The sequence below is a fragment of the Carlito syrichta genome, unplaced genomic scaffold, assembly GCF_000164805.1.
Source record: "Carlito syrichta isolate Samal-C Ts95f unplaced genomic scaffold, Tarsius_syrichta-2.0.1 Scaffold143111, whole genome shotgun sequence".
NCBI classification, from domain to species: Eukaryota; Metazoa; Chordata; class Mammalia; order Primates; family Tarsiidae; genus Carlito; species Carlito syrichta.
In genome coordinates this window covers 75,818-94,038 of record NW_007087207.1, presented here as the reverse complement: position 1 = coordinate 94,038, position 18,221 = coordinate 75,818, and the positions used below count along the sequence as shown (strand labels likewise).

Here is an 18,221-nt window from a genome sequence, read left to right as displayed (position 1 = left end):
GGCGGAAGGATCGCCGGAGCCCAGCAGGTCGAGGCTGCGGTGGCCGGGAGTGGCCACTGCACTCCAGTCTGGGCGACTGAGTGAGACTCCAACTCAAAAATAAAAAAAAAATAAAAATAAAACAGAGCAAAATCATCCCATTTTACACTATTGTAAATAGAATTGTGATTTATGTTTCATAATTTGCATAGCCAATTTCCTGTGCTGAAGATATCACCATTGCATTTCCAATACATTTGTCACTTCCAGGGAAAGCTGGGTTACTCTTCCTCCTCCCCCGTTTTGCTCTCCCCTCCCCTTCCCCCACCCCATTATACTTCTGATGACAATGAACAGTCAGGACACGGAATTCCAGGGGCTTACAACTTGGGTTTTATTTAGACCCAGGTCACCTGGCCTGGCCTGTCACAGGACTCTGGGGCAGACACTAGCCACCCGCTGGCTTGCAGACCAGCTAGCCATTAGTTGGAGAGGCGCAGCAGTTCCTCGTCCCCTGTGGACACAGAGAGGCTCAGGGAGGGTGTCTATGGGTGGGGACCGTGGGGGGGTTAGGGAGGCCTCTGCCTGGAGGGTAGGCTGCTGGAGCCTGGGACAAGAAAACTTCTGCTCACTGAATGCCTTATCCCTGAAGGGCATTCCACAGAATGATCTGGCTTTTTGCCTCTTGCGATTTACCATAACGCCATTTTCCAGTAGGAAAAGCGAGGCACAGACATCGTGAATGGCTGAGGATGCCACTCCTGTTACTGCTGTGTCACTGTCGTCATTATTAGTAGCAGTTCCCGTTAGCTGAATACTAACTCTCCGCCAGGTACTGTAAAGTCTAGGAATCAGGTACTCTGTCCCATTTTACAAGAAAAAATTGAGGCTCAAATTGGCACTTGCTCCGGGTGGCAGCCCCGGAATTGGAAGTCCAGCCCTGCCCAGCTCCTCAGCCAGCCCTGTACACCTTCCACCCATGTCTGGCCAGCACCTCCCCAGGTACTCAATACCAGCTGCTGTTTGGCCCCGTTGCACAGATGGGAACCTGAGGCCCCTAGCATAGACAGGCTGCTCACCAAGTCCAGAATTCAGAACTCGACTCTCAAGACCCCCACCGCCTACCAGGACTCTCCCACCTGGACCCTGACACCCCTTGGCCCAACCTGGCATCCCGCAGGGCCACCTACCATCACCAGGGACACCGCAGTACTCCTTGCACTCCTTCTCTGAGTAGAACTTGTTACCGTTGCCTTGGCAGCCCCCATAGGTGAAGAGGACACACTTCCCCTGGGCAGCATCAAATGCCCAGAGCTGGGTAAAGCCTCGGCATGGGCCCGGTACTATGGGGAGGTTGCAGGCCGCTGTGAGGAGGAGAGGCACAGAGCATTAGTAACCCTTGCCAGGGTACCCTGCCCACCCAAAACACTTGGTCCCTCTGTGACGGATTGGGAAACTGAGGCCCACAGAAAAGAATGATTTGCCTAGAATCCTCCATATCCAAATGATTTCAGGAAACTTACCAGAGTTCGACCACTGGAATGCCCTCTCTGTTCTACCTTTTCGGTTGGCAGGTAGCTTATTGGAAGGACAGAATTGTAAGAGTGCACATATTGGGGGTGAGGGCTGTGCTCACCTACAGTCCGGCAGGTCTGCAGACACTCCTTCTCTGTGATAAAGTTGTTGCCGTTGCCCATGCAGCCGCCATATTGGAAGACCTCACAGGCCATGGACGTGCCGTTATAGAAATACCTGTTGGTCATCCCCATGCAGGGGCCTGCCGAGTGGTCCAGCTGGCAGGAATCTGAGGCGGCGGGGAGAAGAGCAGAGCTTACCAAGTGCTTCCTGTATACCCATTTCCAGCTGGGCACTTTAAAATACATCATCTCATTTCATTTTCACCTCTACGCTAAGAAGAAAGATTTTCAACTCTTTTTTTTTTTTTGAGTTGGAGTCTCACTCTGTCACCCAGACTGGAGTGCAATGGCACGTTTCCAGCCACCACAGCCTCAACCTGCTGGGCTCCGGCGATCCTTCCGCCTCAGCCTTCCAAGTAGCTGGAACTACAGGCACGCGCTACCACGCCCGGCTAATTTTCTGATTTATTGTGGAGATGAGGTCTTGCCAAGTTGCCCAGGCAGGTCTTGAACCTCCGGGCTCAGGCAATCCACTCACCTCAGCCTCCCAAAGCACAGGATTACAGGCTGAGCCACCGAGCCTGGCTTCAACTCATTTTCTAAATGAGGAAATTGACCTCAGAGGTGAAGTGACTTGCCCTGGCTCACACAGAACTAAGACTCAAAATAATGTCTGTTGGGGGTCCAAAACTGCTGCTTGTTCCACTGCATAACATGGGGGATTACTAGCAACCCACAGACTAACCGTCCAGCATTGGTCTCGTCTGCCCCAAAGCTCTGAAAGAGTAGTTTGATGTATTCACCACTAGCCAGCTTGACTTTCACACCGAGACCCACCCCAAGCCTTTGCTTTCATTACCCATGCCTCCTTTCATAAAGCTCTTGGATGCCTGGACACCGCATGAATTCACCTTCATCCAGGAAGTCCTCCTTGATTCTCTTACCCCTCCATCTTCTGAGCTTCCTGGCCCTTTAGCTGACCCACCCTTTGGGCCCATCACTTTCTTCCTTGGATATTGCCCCTTCTAAACCAGAAGCTCTAAGATGACGCAGATGATCTGTCTCCATGATCCCAGCACCCAGCACAGGGCCTGGAGTGAGGCAGGGTTCCGTTTTTGCTGAGTAAATTGGAGAGTGAGTGGTTCGTGAACAGTGCCAACCACACAAAACCTCATAGCCTTCCCAAAATTGTTTCTTCAAGAACGTGGATGGTCAGCCTGGCAAGTCTGGCAAGCTATTATCCTATAGTACAGATGAAGAACCAAGGCTAGGAGGCCACATAGTCATAAGGTAGGGCAAGGGCTGGCCTCTCACCATGGAGCCAACAGTCCCTAAGCTCAGGACCATGCCTTACGGCCCTCTCTCCCCACAGCCTTTGGCACAGTTCAGGGTACTTGACTCGCCATTTCTCAGACCAGGGTTTGAATCTCTAACAGATACGGTGACTTCTCATGGGGATGAGAGCAGTCAGGGTAAGCCAACCGTGGGCGTTTCCACTCTGGAATATGGCAGAAGTGTGAAAAAGCAGGTGCTTGTTACCTTCTTTTTTGACGACATCAGACACTAACTGCCCAGCCCCTGATCCTTCATCTTCTTGGGGTAGCACAGCCCGCCGGGCTCTCTGGGAGAAAAGAAAAGAATCTGTTACAAACAAATGCCTTGCTATTATCGCTCCCTTGTACTCCTGAAATGTATAAATGAACGACTTGCTTTGGAATCAAGGTGTAGGTAGAAGCATAGCTACTAGACTGGTTAATAGACTGTTTTTCCAGAAGCATCGACCTGAATCTCAGAATGGGCATCGCAGAATAGTTTTTTGGTCTGAAATGAAAATTGGAACCACAAGTTATAGCAATACCCCCATATCCAGCTTCCAGTTGAGGTGCCTAGAGGTATCTATGAATGGAAAGGAACTTCTCTCAGAGTTGGAAACCAGAGTCAGCAGCAGTTTTATGCTAAAAATGTGATGACATTTTTGCATGACAGAACGTGGGTACAACTGATTTGTAGAAAGGGCTGACCTGACCATTATTAGCTACTTGCAAAGGAAAAACCCATCTAGAGGGAAAGAAGGGACCCTAAGACTGACCTTGACCCATGGTTGTGGTGGTGGGGACTACAGAGTCAGGCAGGCTGCCAAAGCTGTCAGGAGGACCTTGAGTGTAGAGTCCTTGAGGCAGGATATCAGGGCAAGTACAGAAGAAGAGAACAGAAAACTGCTGGCTACCAGGCAGCCGCCCTGTCTGCCAGTGAAGCCTGGAACCTGAAAAGGTAGACCTATCATAACCTTAAACTTTCCTTTCTCCTTTTCAGGTGCAACAGAACACTGTGAAAACTGTCAGGGACTCCCACTCTCCACCAGGCTCATCTAAGCTGGTGGCATACAGACCTTCCTTGGTGAGGATAGAAGAATAAAGAAAAATCATGGGACAGATTAAATAATGCAATTGCCAGAACTGGATTGAGCTGAAAAAAATATTCCCACTAAACACAGGATGGCAGTAAGCAACAGGAGAACACTTAAACCTTCAATGAAATTCAAGATGACACGCACCAATATAATGAGCCAACAGTAATGGAAATGAATATGTGAAAGTAGAAAATTATTGAAGATGGAAAAGATGTTAAATTTAAGTACATAGTAGAGATAATAAAATGCAATTTAGATACTACAAGAAATAAATCTACATAATAGGATTTCTAGAAGGAGAGACAGTCAATGTAGAAATAATAGAAGAAAACTTTTCTGAGCTGAAGAAAGACTTCAGTTGCCCAGTTATGAGGAAAAAAGGAATCAAGTGAAGTTAGTATAGAGCTCCTTCTTGGACATTCACAGGGACAAAGGATAAAAAGCTCAGTGGCCCTCAGAGTAAATGGCAGTATATAATGGCAGAAGCCCCAGAACAATATCAGAGGGTCTTAGGAAGGAAAAGATTGTAACCCAGGGGTCCTCATCCATGCTGTTGACCACATGATATAACCACAGAAAGATATTCTCAGCCATGCAAGGATCCAGACATTTGCCACCTATGTCTTTTTCCTGAAAAAATTACTTATAGAAATATTCCTACCAGTTGAGAAGGAAATCTAAATGCCAGAAATTGGAAGATATGCCAACAAAGAAATGATGACAAACTATAAAGGCAATAAAATATAGAGTTAAATAATAAATGCTAACATGGTTATGTGATTTAATGTAAATATTAAAAAACAGTTCTTTTTAAAAGGTAGAAAATGTAAACAATCTCAGATTATAGCCACAAAAACAGGTATGTGTGAAACCTGAAAGGATCAAAATGGTAAGGAAAAGGAAAAATAGAAATGTGTTAGAGCTCTCTCTTTTGAAAGAAGAGTCATTAGTTAATGTGGGGAGTCATTCGTTATTGTTTCATTCTTGACACTGATAAATATAGATTTAGTTGACATCTGGATTAAAATGGCAGACTGAAACTCTCCTCAAAAGTTCACTCCCCAATACTTAATACTTAGCAAAAAACAAAAAAGTGATTTTAAAAACACAGCCCCAGTCCCCAATGTGTCACCAACATCAGTCAGACGAGGAAATGGGCATAATTTAAAGCTAAAAACTTTAAAACTGGCAATCAAGGAAAGAAAATATTCTGGAACTGAACAGAATAGTTCAGCATGGTATATAGCTCTTAATTGTGCCCTCCAACCTCTAGTACTAGGGGTCATCAGATTTATAATTCTTCCTAATACTTCCAAATACAGAGGGAAGAAAATTGGGGTGGGGGCACCTCATCTTGTTCCTTTCCTGACAGAAAAGTAGTGAAAATGCCTTCTGGGGAAAAAAGAATAAAAAGGGAAACTAGATCAGAGGTTCACTCGAATGGAAGTGAAGATTCTGGCGACACAATCTCATGTTCAGGACATGTTGCCCTGAAACAGACATAGATCACACCAGGCCCAGGCAGGGAGAATGAGCCCTACCTAGAATATTTAGCAGTCCTTCAGAAGAGAAGCAGAGGAAGGATGTTATGCATTAGATTGTGTTCCCTAAAATTCATTTACTGGAGTCCTAATGCCAAATACTTCAGACTGTAGCCTTACCTGAAACGAGCATTGTCGCAGTAATTAATAGTTAAGTGTAATTAACAGTAAAGTGTAATTAATAGTTAAGATGAAATCATCATGGTAGGCCCTAATCCAGTATGAGTGGCATCGTTATAGAAAGGGGAGATTTGGACACAGAGACATGCACAGATAAAGAACACCATGTGCAGATGAAGTCAGGGATTGGGGTGCTGCCTGTATGAGCCAGGAACACCAAAGACTGCCAGCAGACCCCCAGAAGCTAGGTGAGAGGTGTGGAATAGATTCCCACAGCACTTTCACAGACCCTAGAAAGAACCAACTTGCCAACACCTTGATCTGGGGCTTCCAGCCTTCAGAGTTGTGAGACAATAAGCTTATATTGTTTAAACACCCAGTTTATGATACTTTGTTCTGGAAGCCTTAGGAAACAAATACAGAGGGTGTTCGGGCCAGGATGGTGCACCTTGGGGCAGCTCTTCATCCCTCCCCTTCCACCATTCCCTTGGACGTCAGAAAAGCAGATGAAACACAAAATACCCAGACCTTATAAAGTAGGGCAGGGTTGGGAGGGAGACAGGATTAGGCTCAAATTTGGTGGAAAGAGGGCCAAGGAGTAAATGAAATGACACCCTGCCACACACCATATCAGGACAAAGGCTAGATAAAGCTGACTAAGCAGGAGGAAGATAAAGAGAAATGGTACAGACGCTGCCAATAGTACAGAAAACCACTTTTAGAAATAAATATGGGGGGGGACCCAAAAAGAAATGGAATGATTTTTTGGAGGATGGGCTCCTTGTAGTACAGGCTTCCCTGCTAGGTAAGTGTTTTAGGAACACCTCAGCATCAGTGTACTGGCTAGTGTTGTTGTGAGAGACTGCGTTGGGCGTCAGTGAATTTTTTTTTTTTTAATTTTCTTTCAGTGTGTTTGCTCATTTCATGATGGGTGATTTACAAGCTTACCTGCCCCCACTGCACTGAGTGTTCGGCAGTTTTTTGTGATTTTTTTTGTTTGTTTGTTTGTTTTTGGGGATTGGAGTCTCACTTTGTCACCCAGGCTGGAGTGCAGTGGCACACTCACAGCCACCCCAACATTGACCTGCTGGGCTCCGGCGATCCTTCCGCCTCAGCCTTCCAGGTAGCTGGAACAACAGGAGCACACTACCATGCCCAGCTAGTTTTTTTTTCATTTATTGTAGAGATGAGTCACCAAGTTACCCAGACTGGTCTCAAACCCGCAGGCTCAGGCAATCCACTCGCCTCGGCCTCCCAAAGTGCTGGGATTACAGGCTGAGCCACCAAGCCTGGTCAATGTTCGGCAGTTTTTGACTAAAAACAACGTGAGTCCCTTGCCCCACCCTCCCTATTCATCCAGTCTTGCCCCGAGCAACATTTTTTTGTTTCCCCTGATGAAAAAAGTCCTCAAAGGGAAATGTTTTGCTGATGTGGAAGAGGTGAAACAAAAAACAGCAGAAGCACCAAAACCAATGAATTCAAAAACTGTTGTGAGCAGTGGAAAAAGCATCTCGGTAGGTGTATTGCATCCAGTAAAGAGTACTTTGAAGGTGACTGCAATTTGAACATGTGAGAATAAATACACAACTTTTTGTAAATAAATTTCAGGGTGTTTTGTTTTTTTAGTCCCTCCTTGTAAACAAATAATAACCTGAACAAGAGAAAAGAGCCCAACTGTGATAGACACTATCTTAAACTGCCTAGATTTCCTCTCAGCAATGGACTTACTCTCAGCTGGCAGAAATACTGCTTGCAGACAGCCCTCAGGGGTCAGCCCCTTTTGGAGATGGCCTCAGCTAAAAGAAGCCATCATACCCCAGCTCATGCTCCCTTCCCAGTCTGATCAACATGGGGCACTCAGGCCCCGCCCCTTTGGTACCAACTTGCCAACGCCTTGATCTGGGGCAACTCTGAAGGACCATCCAGCCTCAGGGGTCCCTATAGGGTTGGCTGAGGCATTAGGACTGCGTTGCAGTTCGGCTTCTCCCTCTGAGCAGTCCTGCCTTCATGCCATCCCCTCCACAGAACCCAACTGTGATATCAGAAAAAAAACAGAACTCAAGGAACAGAAGGAAATTCCTCAATGACTCCAAGCTATAGAATTACTTAACATGCATTTATCAAAACAAAGGTTAAAGAGGAAATGCTAAAACAACAGTGTAAGATGAAAAGAGAGAATCCAGGTCTACAAAAACAGAGAACCAAAAAACATAAATTCAAAGCCAGTAAATAAATTAGAAATAGGAACAAAACAAAATGACTGCAGAATGGAATGACAGCTAAAAATGGAAAGTCTGCCATAAAAGGAAGGCTAGTGATAATCCCAGTGAATGCAGATGAAAAAAGACAAAGAGATGAAAGCAATGGAGAGAAACTTGTAGATATGGAAGACAAAGATGCTCTGGGATGAGAGTAAGTGTTCCTGAGGTAGCAAAACCCAACAAAGAGAGTGGAAGAGGAATTCAATGATATCGAGCCAGTGATTTCCCTGAGATATAGAAGACATGTGATTTTTACACAGAAAGAGCAGGTTGTGTTCTAGGAAATTTTTATATAAATTTTCAACACCAAAGCTTGTCCTTGTTAAGATGTTGACTTTAACGATAGAGCAAGTATTCCCAGGCATCTGGGCAGAAGAAATAAATTACCTAGAAGGAGAAGAAATGTCACATAGGCCTCAGGCTTTTTCACAGCAATAACCATGCTTCAGAACAATGGAGCAATGTGTATAAGGGGAAAGAAAGCATGACCTGAGACCATTACACCCAAGTAAAATGGCATTCAGGTAGGAAGAAAACAGAGAGACATTCTCAAATATGGAAGCCTTCATGGATTTAAACACACATGAACCCTCTTCAAAAGCACCACTTGGCAAAGAAATGGCACTGATTACAAGATGAATAGAAATAAACAACTTGGGAATGAAGAAGCTAGATTATAGGTACTAAAGGTGAATACAGAATCCACTAAAATATAGAACTACTCCTGAAAGACTGCGGGTTATGGTGACAGAGGAACTGGAAATGGTGTCGATCTGAACTATGTAAAAGGAAAAGGAAAAAGGCTATGGGACAAAATTTGAGTGTGCTGGTGTCCTTCAAATCATGGGGACAATAAATATGTTCTTTAAAATTCTATATAGTGATGGCAGCCTCTTAAATGTCTTCATAACCTTGACTTTAGGAGAATCTTTAGGACATAAATCTCTTGTGGTGAAGAAAGATTTATTTGAAGTTCCAGAAGTCCACTTCAGTTTCCATAAAGAAAAATTCAAATCAAACTACAGCTAATGCTTTTAAAATTAAAAATAGCATCTATAACATAATCCCATTTATTAATAGTATATCTGAATAGGTTTGTCCATTTATTCTTTTTTCCATTTGTCCTTTTATTGACATGAATGCATGTCCAGATTTCTGGAATCATGTGAATGCTTTTGAGTTTTGGTGTGATGGGAGTTTTTAAAAACTTTTATTTTTCTTTATATTTTTTCCACATTGTTTTAATTCTTTATAAAAAGCATCTGTTAGTTTTAACACGTGCTTATTAAAACCTAACAAAGAGAAAGGAAGTTTTATAAGACCAGCGGTAATTTTCCTTAAAAATTATGGGAGCAAATATGTAACATGTTAACAGTGTTCATTCTATGCAGAAATAGAGACATTTTGTCCTTTTTTTCTTTTCGTATTTTTTCAATTTTCTAGAATATGTTTCTAAATTAATATGTTTATATATGCATGCATACATATATACACAGAGGTATACATAATCAGTAGATAAATTAAAATATATAACTTCCAAATAATCAGAGGAAATAAAGAATGAAGAAAGCTTACTCCAGATAACAAAATTCAGGAAAATAAATGGAAAGAGTTAGGAAGCCCAGAAAATCAGAGAGCAGCACAGAAGAGAAGAAAGCTGCTTGTTCTCAGGTCTGCTGTTTTTAAGGGAAATCAATTGACTTGATTTTCATGTGCTGAGTGTCATTCTTTCATTAGTGAGAATATTACTTCTTCTAGGCACTCTTAGCACTATGTTAAGAGGTTTTCTACACGCATTGAATTCCAGCACAACCTCAGAAGGTGAATGTAATTACCCCACTTCACAGGCGAGAAAGGTGAGGTCCCGATGGGACCTAGCCCAAGTGGCAAAGTCAAGATTGACCCCGGGTGGGTCTGACTTCACGGCTCATGCCCAGCACTGCCTTCTCTCAACCCCTCTCCGTGACTCTGCCCCGGCCACAGCAGGACCTAAGCGAGGCCAGCAGAAACCAGGTGTGCAGAGGGCCTGGGGCAGGGTGGGCTGGGAGTGGATAGGAAGGGGAGGCACTCACCGGGAGGGTGGTGGGCTCTGGCTTCTGCTCCCCAGGGACACATTCACCTAGGTCAGAGGACAGGAGAGAAGAGTGAAGAAGATTGCTCAGGCAATCCCAGACCCGGATTTGTTTCTTTTACAGTGCCAGGTGGGCACCACGCTGGGCACTGTCTTTTGCATTAGTCCACTCCATGAATGGCCCTGCCTGCATGGCCTGCTCAAGGTCATTCACAAGAAAGGCAACAGACTGGTGGCTGCACCGTCACCCTCTGTCCACCCCTCCCCTCACCCCTCCCCCAACCCCAGTCTCCCAGCATCACTGCATCAGCACCATCACAAGAATGGCCAAAAGCTAATGTGTATGGAGCACTTTCGGGCACAGTGCTGCTGTACTCAATGGCTTCATGTCATTAACCCCTCATAGCAACGTATCAAGGAGGCCTTATCACCCCCATTTTCTAGAGAAGGAAAATGAGGTTCAGAGAGGCTGCTCAGCCAGAAGCCACAGAGCTTGTGTGAGCCCAGGAGCTCTGACTCCAGAACCCATGCTCCTAACTCCAACACTCTGTAGCCTCCCAAGAGGTACCTATGGCTTCTGGCTACAACCTCCCTGAGAATCAAGGCAGAAGACCTCACGCTGAGCGGGTTCTAGTCCCAGCTCTGCTATTCACGCGCTGTGAGACTTCCAGTGCTTCCTGGTTCTCCATAAAGAGGGGAGGTGTCTGTGGTCCTGTTATCTCAGAGGGTTACAGTAAAGATCCAGGGGCTGGGATGGGGAGGGGACAGAAATTTGAGGCAAGGTGGGTGCCACATACCTCTGTCAGCCAGGGTGAAGACGGAGTCCTCAGGGATGCCCACACCCAGGGCAAACTCTCGGAAGTCCTGCAGGAGGCTTTCCCTCAGTGGAAGCTCCCGCCCTTCAGGATGGGAAAGAGGAGATGCCTAGAACCACCAGGCACCCAGCCTGGCAGGGCCTGAGATGGTTGTACCTTGTGATTTTCACGTAGGGAGAGTTTGAACGACCCAGTCCCATCCTTAATGCACCCAGTTCAATCCTGGAAGAGGCTTCCAAAGAGGAAAAGAGGTTCTTCCCAGTCTCCTGAGACCTCACAAGTTGCTCTTCCCACTGGTTCTTTTTTTTTAATTGGTGTCTCTGTCACCCAGGCTGGAGTGCAGTGGCACACTCAGGGCCACCCCAACGTCAACCAGCTGGGCTCCAGCGATCCTTCCACCTCAGCCTTCCAAGTGGCCAGAACTACAGGTGCACACTACCATGCCAGGCTAATTTTTTATTTATTGTAGAGATGAGGTCTCGCCAAGTTGCCCAGGCTCGTCTCGAACCCACGGGCTCAGGCAATCCACTCGCCTCGGCCTCCCAAAGTGCTGGGATTACAGGCTGAGCCACTGAGCCCAGGCGCCACTGGTTCCTTAAAGAACCTGGAGGCTCTGGCATTCTCTGGGTCTGAAATTTTAGAGATCAGAAAAAGAGCATTCCACCTCTTCCAGGAAAAGTCTGTGGCTGCACCTTTCCCTAATTGGAGTTTTGGCAGGAGGAGAAAGCAAAACCCCCTGCTATTCCCCACCCACTGTCCAGGAATCAGGGGTCTTCTGTTGCCCCCAACCCCATCGGGCTCATCTAGTTACAGGCCTTTACCATAGAGCTTGACAGTGATGGTGGGTTCATGGCGGCGGCTGAATTTCTTGGTCAGAAAAATAGCGTATTCATCATAGTTGGTGTGGACCACGTAGGACTCCATGGTTACATCCCATTCTTCATGGAAGGGGCAGGGAGGCCAGTGGGATCAGTGGTTAGAGACCCCCCTATCTGAAGATCCATCTGACCTGTTCACTCACACATCATTTCTCATCCACCAGTCCACCCATCCCTTCCATGTGCCCACTGACCAATTCATCCACCTTCAGTCTCTACTCACCCACCTGTCTCCTCCACACAGTCATTGTTAATTCATCCACCACCACTCCATCCATCCATCCTCTCCATACTTCGGTCCATTTCCTCCCTCCCTCCTTCTTTCCTTTTCTCCCTTCCTCCCTCCCTCCCAAGTCAGGATGGAAGGGAACATCCAGAGAAGGAGGCTGCTGGGGCACCCAGAGACAAGGCAGCCAGAAGATTGGACCAAAAGGAAAGGCAGCAGGAAGGGGGAAGGAGAGACAGCCAGGGTCAAGCCTTCCTTCCTTCCTTCCTTCCCGAATCACTCCGTAGTTTATCTGTTAGGTAACTGATGGATTAACTCACTTATCCATACATATATTCAGTCACCTGTTCATTCACTCATTTGCTTGTTCATCTATCCATCTAGCCAAACATTCATATATCCAGCCCTAACACAATCATTGGTCACATAGAGCATATTCAATAAATATGTGTTGAATAAATAAATCTGGGCCCAAGTCCTTCTCTCACTTAGCACCATGCACACTGGATATAGTAGAGACTTAGTAAGTTTCTATCAGCATCTGCAGATGCCTGGCAAGGCAGGAAGATGGGTGAAATCGGCACCGTGGCCCTATTCTGGGTGTGAGCGCCAGGGGGCGGGGAGGGAGAGAGGAAAAGGGAGGAGGAGAAGAGGAGAAGGGGAAGTGGGGGACAGGAGGGGGAGAAAGAAGGGGAAGAGGAGGAGGAGGAGGAAGAGGAGAGGGAGTTTTTGGGGGAGGCTAGATTCCATCTCAGCTAAGTGGGGGAGGAAGGCTACAGAGGCAGAGAGACTGAGGGCACTGTCTCCTCCCACTCTACTTACTGGCTTTGTGATAGAGAAACTTCCCCTCAGTGTCTGTTTTCTCATAAGCCCCCAAGATCTCCTCACAGACGCCTCTCCTGGAAATAAACCAACTCAAAGTTCACTTCTGGTAGATGCCACGGTCCTGGCTCCCTACTGCCCTGCAGGGCTCTTTCCAAATGCCTTGGTTTGGGGTTTTGTTTGTTTTGTCATTTGGAAATCAACATGTGCAAATACCTAGTTTAGCCTCACCCTAGCCCAAAGAGCCCCCCGCCCCACCCCCACTTTACATATGAAGGAACAGAGGGGCTGATCCACGCAAAGCCGGGTCATCAGGTCTGCACAGCATACTGGTGCGTGGGAATCAGAGTGCTGAATTCATGCATTCACTCTTTATTGTTCTATCTTGTCCAGTTTCCTCATCTATAAAATGGGGACAGTGATAGCTTCCACCTCACAGGGCTGTCGTGAGGACCCAATGAGATATCCACATAATGAGCCTAGAGTAAACACTGTGCACCTGGGAGGTGTTTCTGTTACAGCGTTCACTACTGGTCCCTTTCACATATACTGAGCAGCACCCATGCGGCAAGCCCCGTGCTATGTGCATACTTAGCAGGGCACGACAGACTCTGTCCCCTCGGGAGCCGACAATGGTGGGGGACAGGTAGGCAGGCCAGAGGCAGCCGCAGCCAGTGTGAGGAGTGCCATATGGGGAAGCATGAACCGGGGGTCTGGGAGGGCTCAGTGGCTCAGCCTGTAATCCCGCGCCTTTGGGAGGCTGAGGTGAGTGGATTGCCTGAGCCCGCGGGTTCGAGACCCGCCTGGGCAGCAAGACCTCATCTCTACAATAAATCAAAAAATCAGCTGGGCATGGTAGCACATGCCTGTAATTCTGGCTGCTCAGAGGGCTGAGGCGGAAGGATCGCCGGAGCCCGGCAGGCGAGGCTGCAGTGGCCAGGAGTGGCCACTGCACTCCAGTCTGGGCGACAGAGTGAGACTCCAACTCAAAAAAAAAAAAGAAGTGGCATGGAACCTGAGCGTGGAAGGACTTATGAGAATTAGCTCAGGAGGGTGGGGAGTGGTATTCCCAGGAGGTACAAAGGCTCGGAGGTGAGTAAAGAGGAGGGAGGGTCCCAGGACTAAAAGAAGGTCCACTTGGGTGGGTCTCAGAGTACCTGGGAGAGTGCAGGGCAGGAGTGATGGGTGCTGGGAGGACCAGGAGGGTCTTGAGCAGATGAGTTTTCTAAGGGTTTCAAGTTGCTGGGTGAAGAATGGATTGGGTGGAAGGCTCAAGATGAGAGGGGGAAAGAGCAGAGAGGTTGTGTAGACAACCAGGAGCAGGGTGGTGGCAGTGGCAAGGGGACAGTGGACAGACCGGAGGACTTAGGAGGACAGCGAGCAGGACCTGAAGATGGCTTGAATGGCTGGTGATTCGGGAGAGAGGAGTGCAGTCCTCAGGTTGGGCCCCAGGGGGTAGATGTCCCCACACTGAGCCAAGGAACGCCCAAGGAGGAGCGGGGCACAGACAGGCAGAGTGTTGGGGCATTGCCCTGGAGGCGTGGAGGGACCCCCCAAGAGGCCCCCGGTGAGGGTGGCAGAAGGGCTGGCCTCAGGCAAGGTCCTGGCTGGGAGCAGAGTCCTGCCATGCTCCACGACGGGGCCCAGTCGCCCCGGGCTCCCCCCTCCATGCTCACCGCCAGTGGGTGCTGGTCATGCTGAGCTCCGCCTCCGTGGTGCCTTCGCCCAGCACCAGCGTGCTGACAGCCATCTTGTCCTTGATCCTCTTCAGCCACGGGCAGGTGGAGCCAATGGCCAGGTTGTACCACTTCCCGTAGATCTAGGAGGCAGCCGGGACTCTGGGGGTCTGGATTTGCCTCAGACTCAGCTGCTGGCTGCTCTCCCCTCCCCTCAATGACGAATCCTTTAAGTGTCTATATCTTTGAGGGCGGACAGAGCCCTTGGGTGGCGTTTCAGGCATCACAGCAGCTTGGAAGGTGTGCAGATGGGGCCCACCCTGCCTCGCAGAAGGCCTTACTCTACTGAGACGTGGGATCTGCACAAATCCCCATCAACCACCGGCAGTCCTCTGGGAGCTGGAGTCATGCCTTTTACTCCTCCAGTGACGGGCCGCTCACCACCTCGCAAGGCCCCCCACAGCCCCATGTTGGGAAGGATCTCAACAGTGCAATGAGCACACCGGGCCCTCCAGGACAGGCCTGCTGCCTCTTCCTCCAGCTGCCACAACGAGAGCGAGCGAGCCCTCGTGATCCTGCAGGACCCCAGACCCCCCGCCATCCCAGACCTCCAGAAGACCCTGTTCCTCGTGGCCCCTCTGCCCACAGCTCTTCATGGTCCCTAAAAGTAAACCAGATTCACATGATACCACAGTTAGAAGGGACTGAGAGTCCCTCATACAGCTGTGGAGGCTGAGTTCAGGTGGGCAAGGCTCTGCTCAAAGCCACCCCATGACTCCGGGTAGAGCTAAGGGCAGCTCTGGGACTCCACACCCATGATGCTGTGCCCTGCCCGGCCCAGCGCTCACTGTGCCCAAGCCTCTTAATCTCACCAGCTCCTGGTCTCTGTCCTGCTTTGTTTCTTCCCATAAGCCCACATGCGTGCCCTGTGCCACCCCAGGTCCTGTCCACTGCCCGGCTAGGACCTGGGCAGGGGACCCAGGATGAGCTAAGAGGAACCCAGGATGAGCTAGAAGAGACATCAGGATGAGTTAGCAGGGGACCCAGGATGAGATAACAGCAACCCAGGATGAGTTAGCAGGGACCCAGGATGAGCTGTCAGGAACCCGGGATGAGCTTGCAGGGGATCCAGGATAAGTTTGCCAGGGATCTAGGGTGAGCTAGCAGAAAGATGCCCAGATGCCACAGGGAGAAGTGAGTCATTAAAGAATGACAGACTGTGAGTGGGGTGGGCTCTTGAGAAGCCAGGTTTGACTCATAGAATAATAGTCAAGAAAGTTCCACAATGGCACACAGAAAAAGGTGTAGCTCCAAAGAGTCCCAGATGGTCTGAGTAGGAAGGGCCTTTCGGGTCTGGCCAGTGAAGTCTCAGATGAGGAGACTGAGACCCCGAAACAGTCAGGACTTGCCTCGCAAGACCCAGCAGTTTGGACACCCTCCCACCAGCGAGGCAGCCTTACCCGAGAGACATTAAAGTTTTCTTGCACTTGGATGTCGTCGGGAGGCAGCGGCACAGGGTCAGCACTCACTACCAGGCAGGCGGTCAGCAGCAGGACCAGCGCCCCAGGACTCCACATGACTCCGGACTCTTCTGCCTTGGGTGTTTCTCGCAGGCTTGGTCTGGCAACAGAGAGGCCACCACCTCCCTGCCCTGGGCAGCTGCAAACTAAGGCTAGGGAAGGGGCCCGCGGCTTGTTGGTGACCTTGGTATTTGCCCTAATCACTGTGACCAATCAGGGCCCCGAGGCCAGCTCCAATCAATCCCTGCAGCCTAGCTGGGGTCAGCAGTACCAAGAGGCCAGGGTGGCTATTTTAGAAGAGGGGTGAGCTACGCAGGACTTGGTGGCTCACGTCTATAATCCCAGCACTTTGGGAGGATGAGGCAGGAGGATTACTTGCACTCAGGAGTTTGAGACCAGCCTAGGCAGCATAGTGAGAACGCACCTCTACAAAAATACAAAAGCAACTGGGCATGGTGGCACGCACCTATAGTCCCAGCCATGCAGGAGGCTGAGGTCGAAGGATCACCTGAGCTCAGGAGGTCGAGACTGTGGTAAGCCATGATCAGGCTGCTGTATTCCAGCCTGGGTGACAGAGTAAAATCCTGACTCAAAAAAAAGAAAAGAAGAGAAAAGAAAAAGAAGACCACGACGACGAGGTGTCTGCTGCACACAGTAGGGCCCTGGTACACTGGGGTGGGGCTCCACCCCCAGAAAGCCTTCTCCACAGGCTCCTGCCCATCACGGGGGGCACGTGAGGACTGGGGAGAAGGGTAGTACCGATCTTTTCCCACTGGGTCATTCTACCTGGACCCCACAGCTCTGGGAGCCAGCAGGTGGGGCCTGAATGGGCCAATTTCTCACGTGAGAAAACAGACGCCCGGGGAGAGGCAGTGACCAGAGACCACGGGGACGTCTATGGCAGAACCAAGACGAGGGCCCAGGCATCTGTCTCCAGAGCTCTTTCTCTGACCTTGGCCTTCTGCAGTCCTTGTAGATAATAGAGACATGATGATAATGATGATGACAGCTTCTATTCTCTGAACACCTGCACGTGCTGGCTTTGCGCCAGGCCCTTTGACACGCGCCATGGGATTTGCATCTAATCCCCCCAGCAGCCTCACGGAGTAGGTTCCACTCTTCCCCTTTACAGACAGAGGATTTCATTGCCCAAGATGTGAAGTGACTTACCCAGGTCCCTCAGCCAGGAAGTGGAATTGCTGGGAAAGGTCATTCCACTTCCTGGTTGGGAGCAAGGACTCAGGAGCCAGACAGGCAGCTGGGGCCAGCACTGTGGCATGACCTCGGGCCACTTTCCTTCCCGGTGCCTCGGCTTCCTCCTGGGGAGGATGTGGGTTGCTGGATCCCCCTTGTCAAGCTCAGGGAGGACACCCGGCACCCAGTTGGAGCCCTATGTGTTTGTCGTGGGCTGAACAGTGTCCTCTCCTACGTCACGCCCACCCAGAACCGCGGAATGTGACCTTATGTGCAGGTGGGATTTGTGAAGGGGAGGGTGTGCTGGATGACGGGGGTTCCTCACCCCAGGGACTGGCATCTTCATAAGAGAACAGGGAGGGAGACTCCGGCACAGAGACGCGAGGGGACAATGCCACGTGAAGATGGAGCAGGGACGGGAGCGACGCAGCAACTAGACAGAGGTCGCCCAGGGTGGACGTCAGCCGCCGGAAGCCAGCAGGAGGCAAGGGTGGGCCTTCCCTGGAGCCTCCCGAGGGGGCGTGGCTCTGCTGACAACCTGGCCCCGAAGCCCGACCCCCTCCCCCCACCCACGCACGGGGACACGGGGAGAGAAACAGCTCTGTCGTGTAAGCCACTCAGTTTGTGGTGCTCCTTACGGCAGCCCTAGGAAACAAAATGGTAGTCATTGCATTTTAAGTTTTAAATAAGAATTTAAAAAACCCAGGTGCATCTGTCTCCAGAGTGCAGACTCTGGCCCGTGGCACCATGGGCCCTCTCTACGGAGTTTTCTTCTTCAGGGATCAAAGCTGCCCTCCTTAATTCATCCCTGTTCCTGGCACGGAACCTTCCATGTGCTCAGCTGCCTTCCAGTTAGAGCTGGGGAGGACCTCTTCAAGCAGCGGTTCTGAAAACAAGACCCCTGCTCATGTGAGAATCAGGGGCTTCTTCTTTCACAGCGAGTGCATGTGCGTGTCATGTCCCCTCTGTAAGATCCCTCTTTCATTGGCACCTGGAACAAGTGTGTCTCTGTTCACAAAAAGCGAGTGTTTCTTTTGCTCCATCGCTGACAGCTTGGCCACTGACCGCGTT

The 18,221-nt window shown here is 49.3% G+C and overlaps 1 protein-coding gene across 1 annotated transcript; it reads right to left on the bottom strand.

Annotated features, from left to right (window-relative positions):
- Positions 1-352: 352 nt before the first annotated feature.
- AMBP (alpha-1-microglobulin/bikunin precursor) lies at positions 353-16,258 on the bottom strand. Its single transcript, XM_008050161.1, has 10 exons — positions 15,897-16,258; positions 14,437-14,579; positions 12,761-12,837; positions 11,656-11,772; positions 10,817-10,918; positions 10,021-10,067; positions 3,156-3,237; positions 1,616-1,783; positions 1,170-1,343; positions 353-493 (listed from the first exon to the last, which is right to left on the bottom strand). Exons 1-10 carry the CDS (start codon positions 16,011-16,013, stop codon positions 462-464), a joined length of 1,059 nt encoding a protein of 352 aa, XP_008048352.1. The 5' UTR covers positions 16,014-16,258; the 3' UTR covers positions 353-461.
- Positions 16,259-18,221: the final 1,963 nt, after the last annotated feature.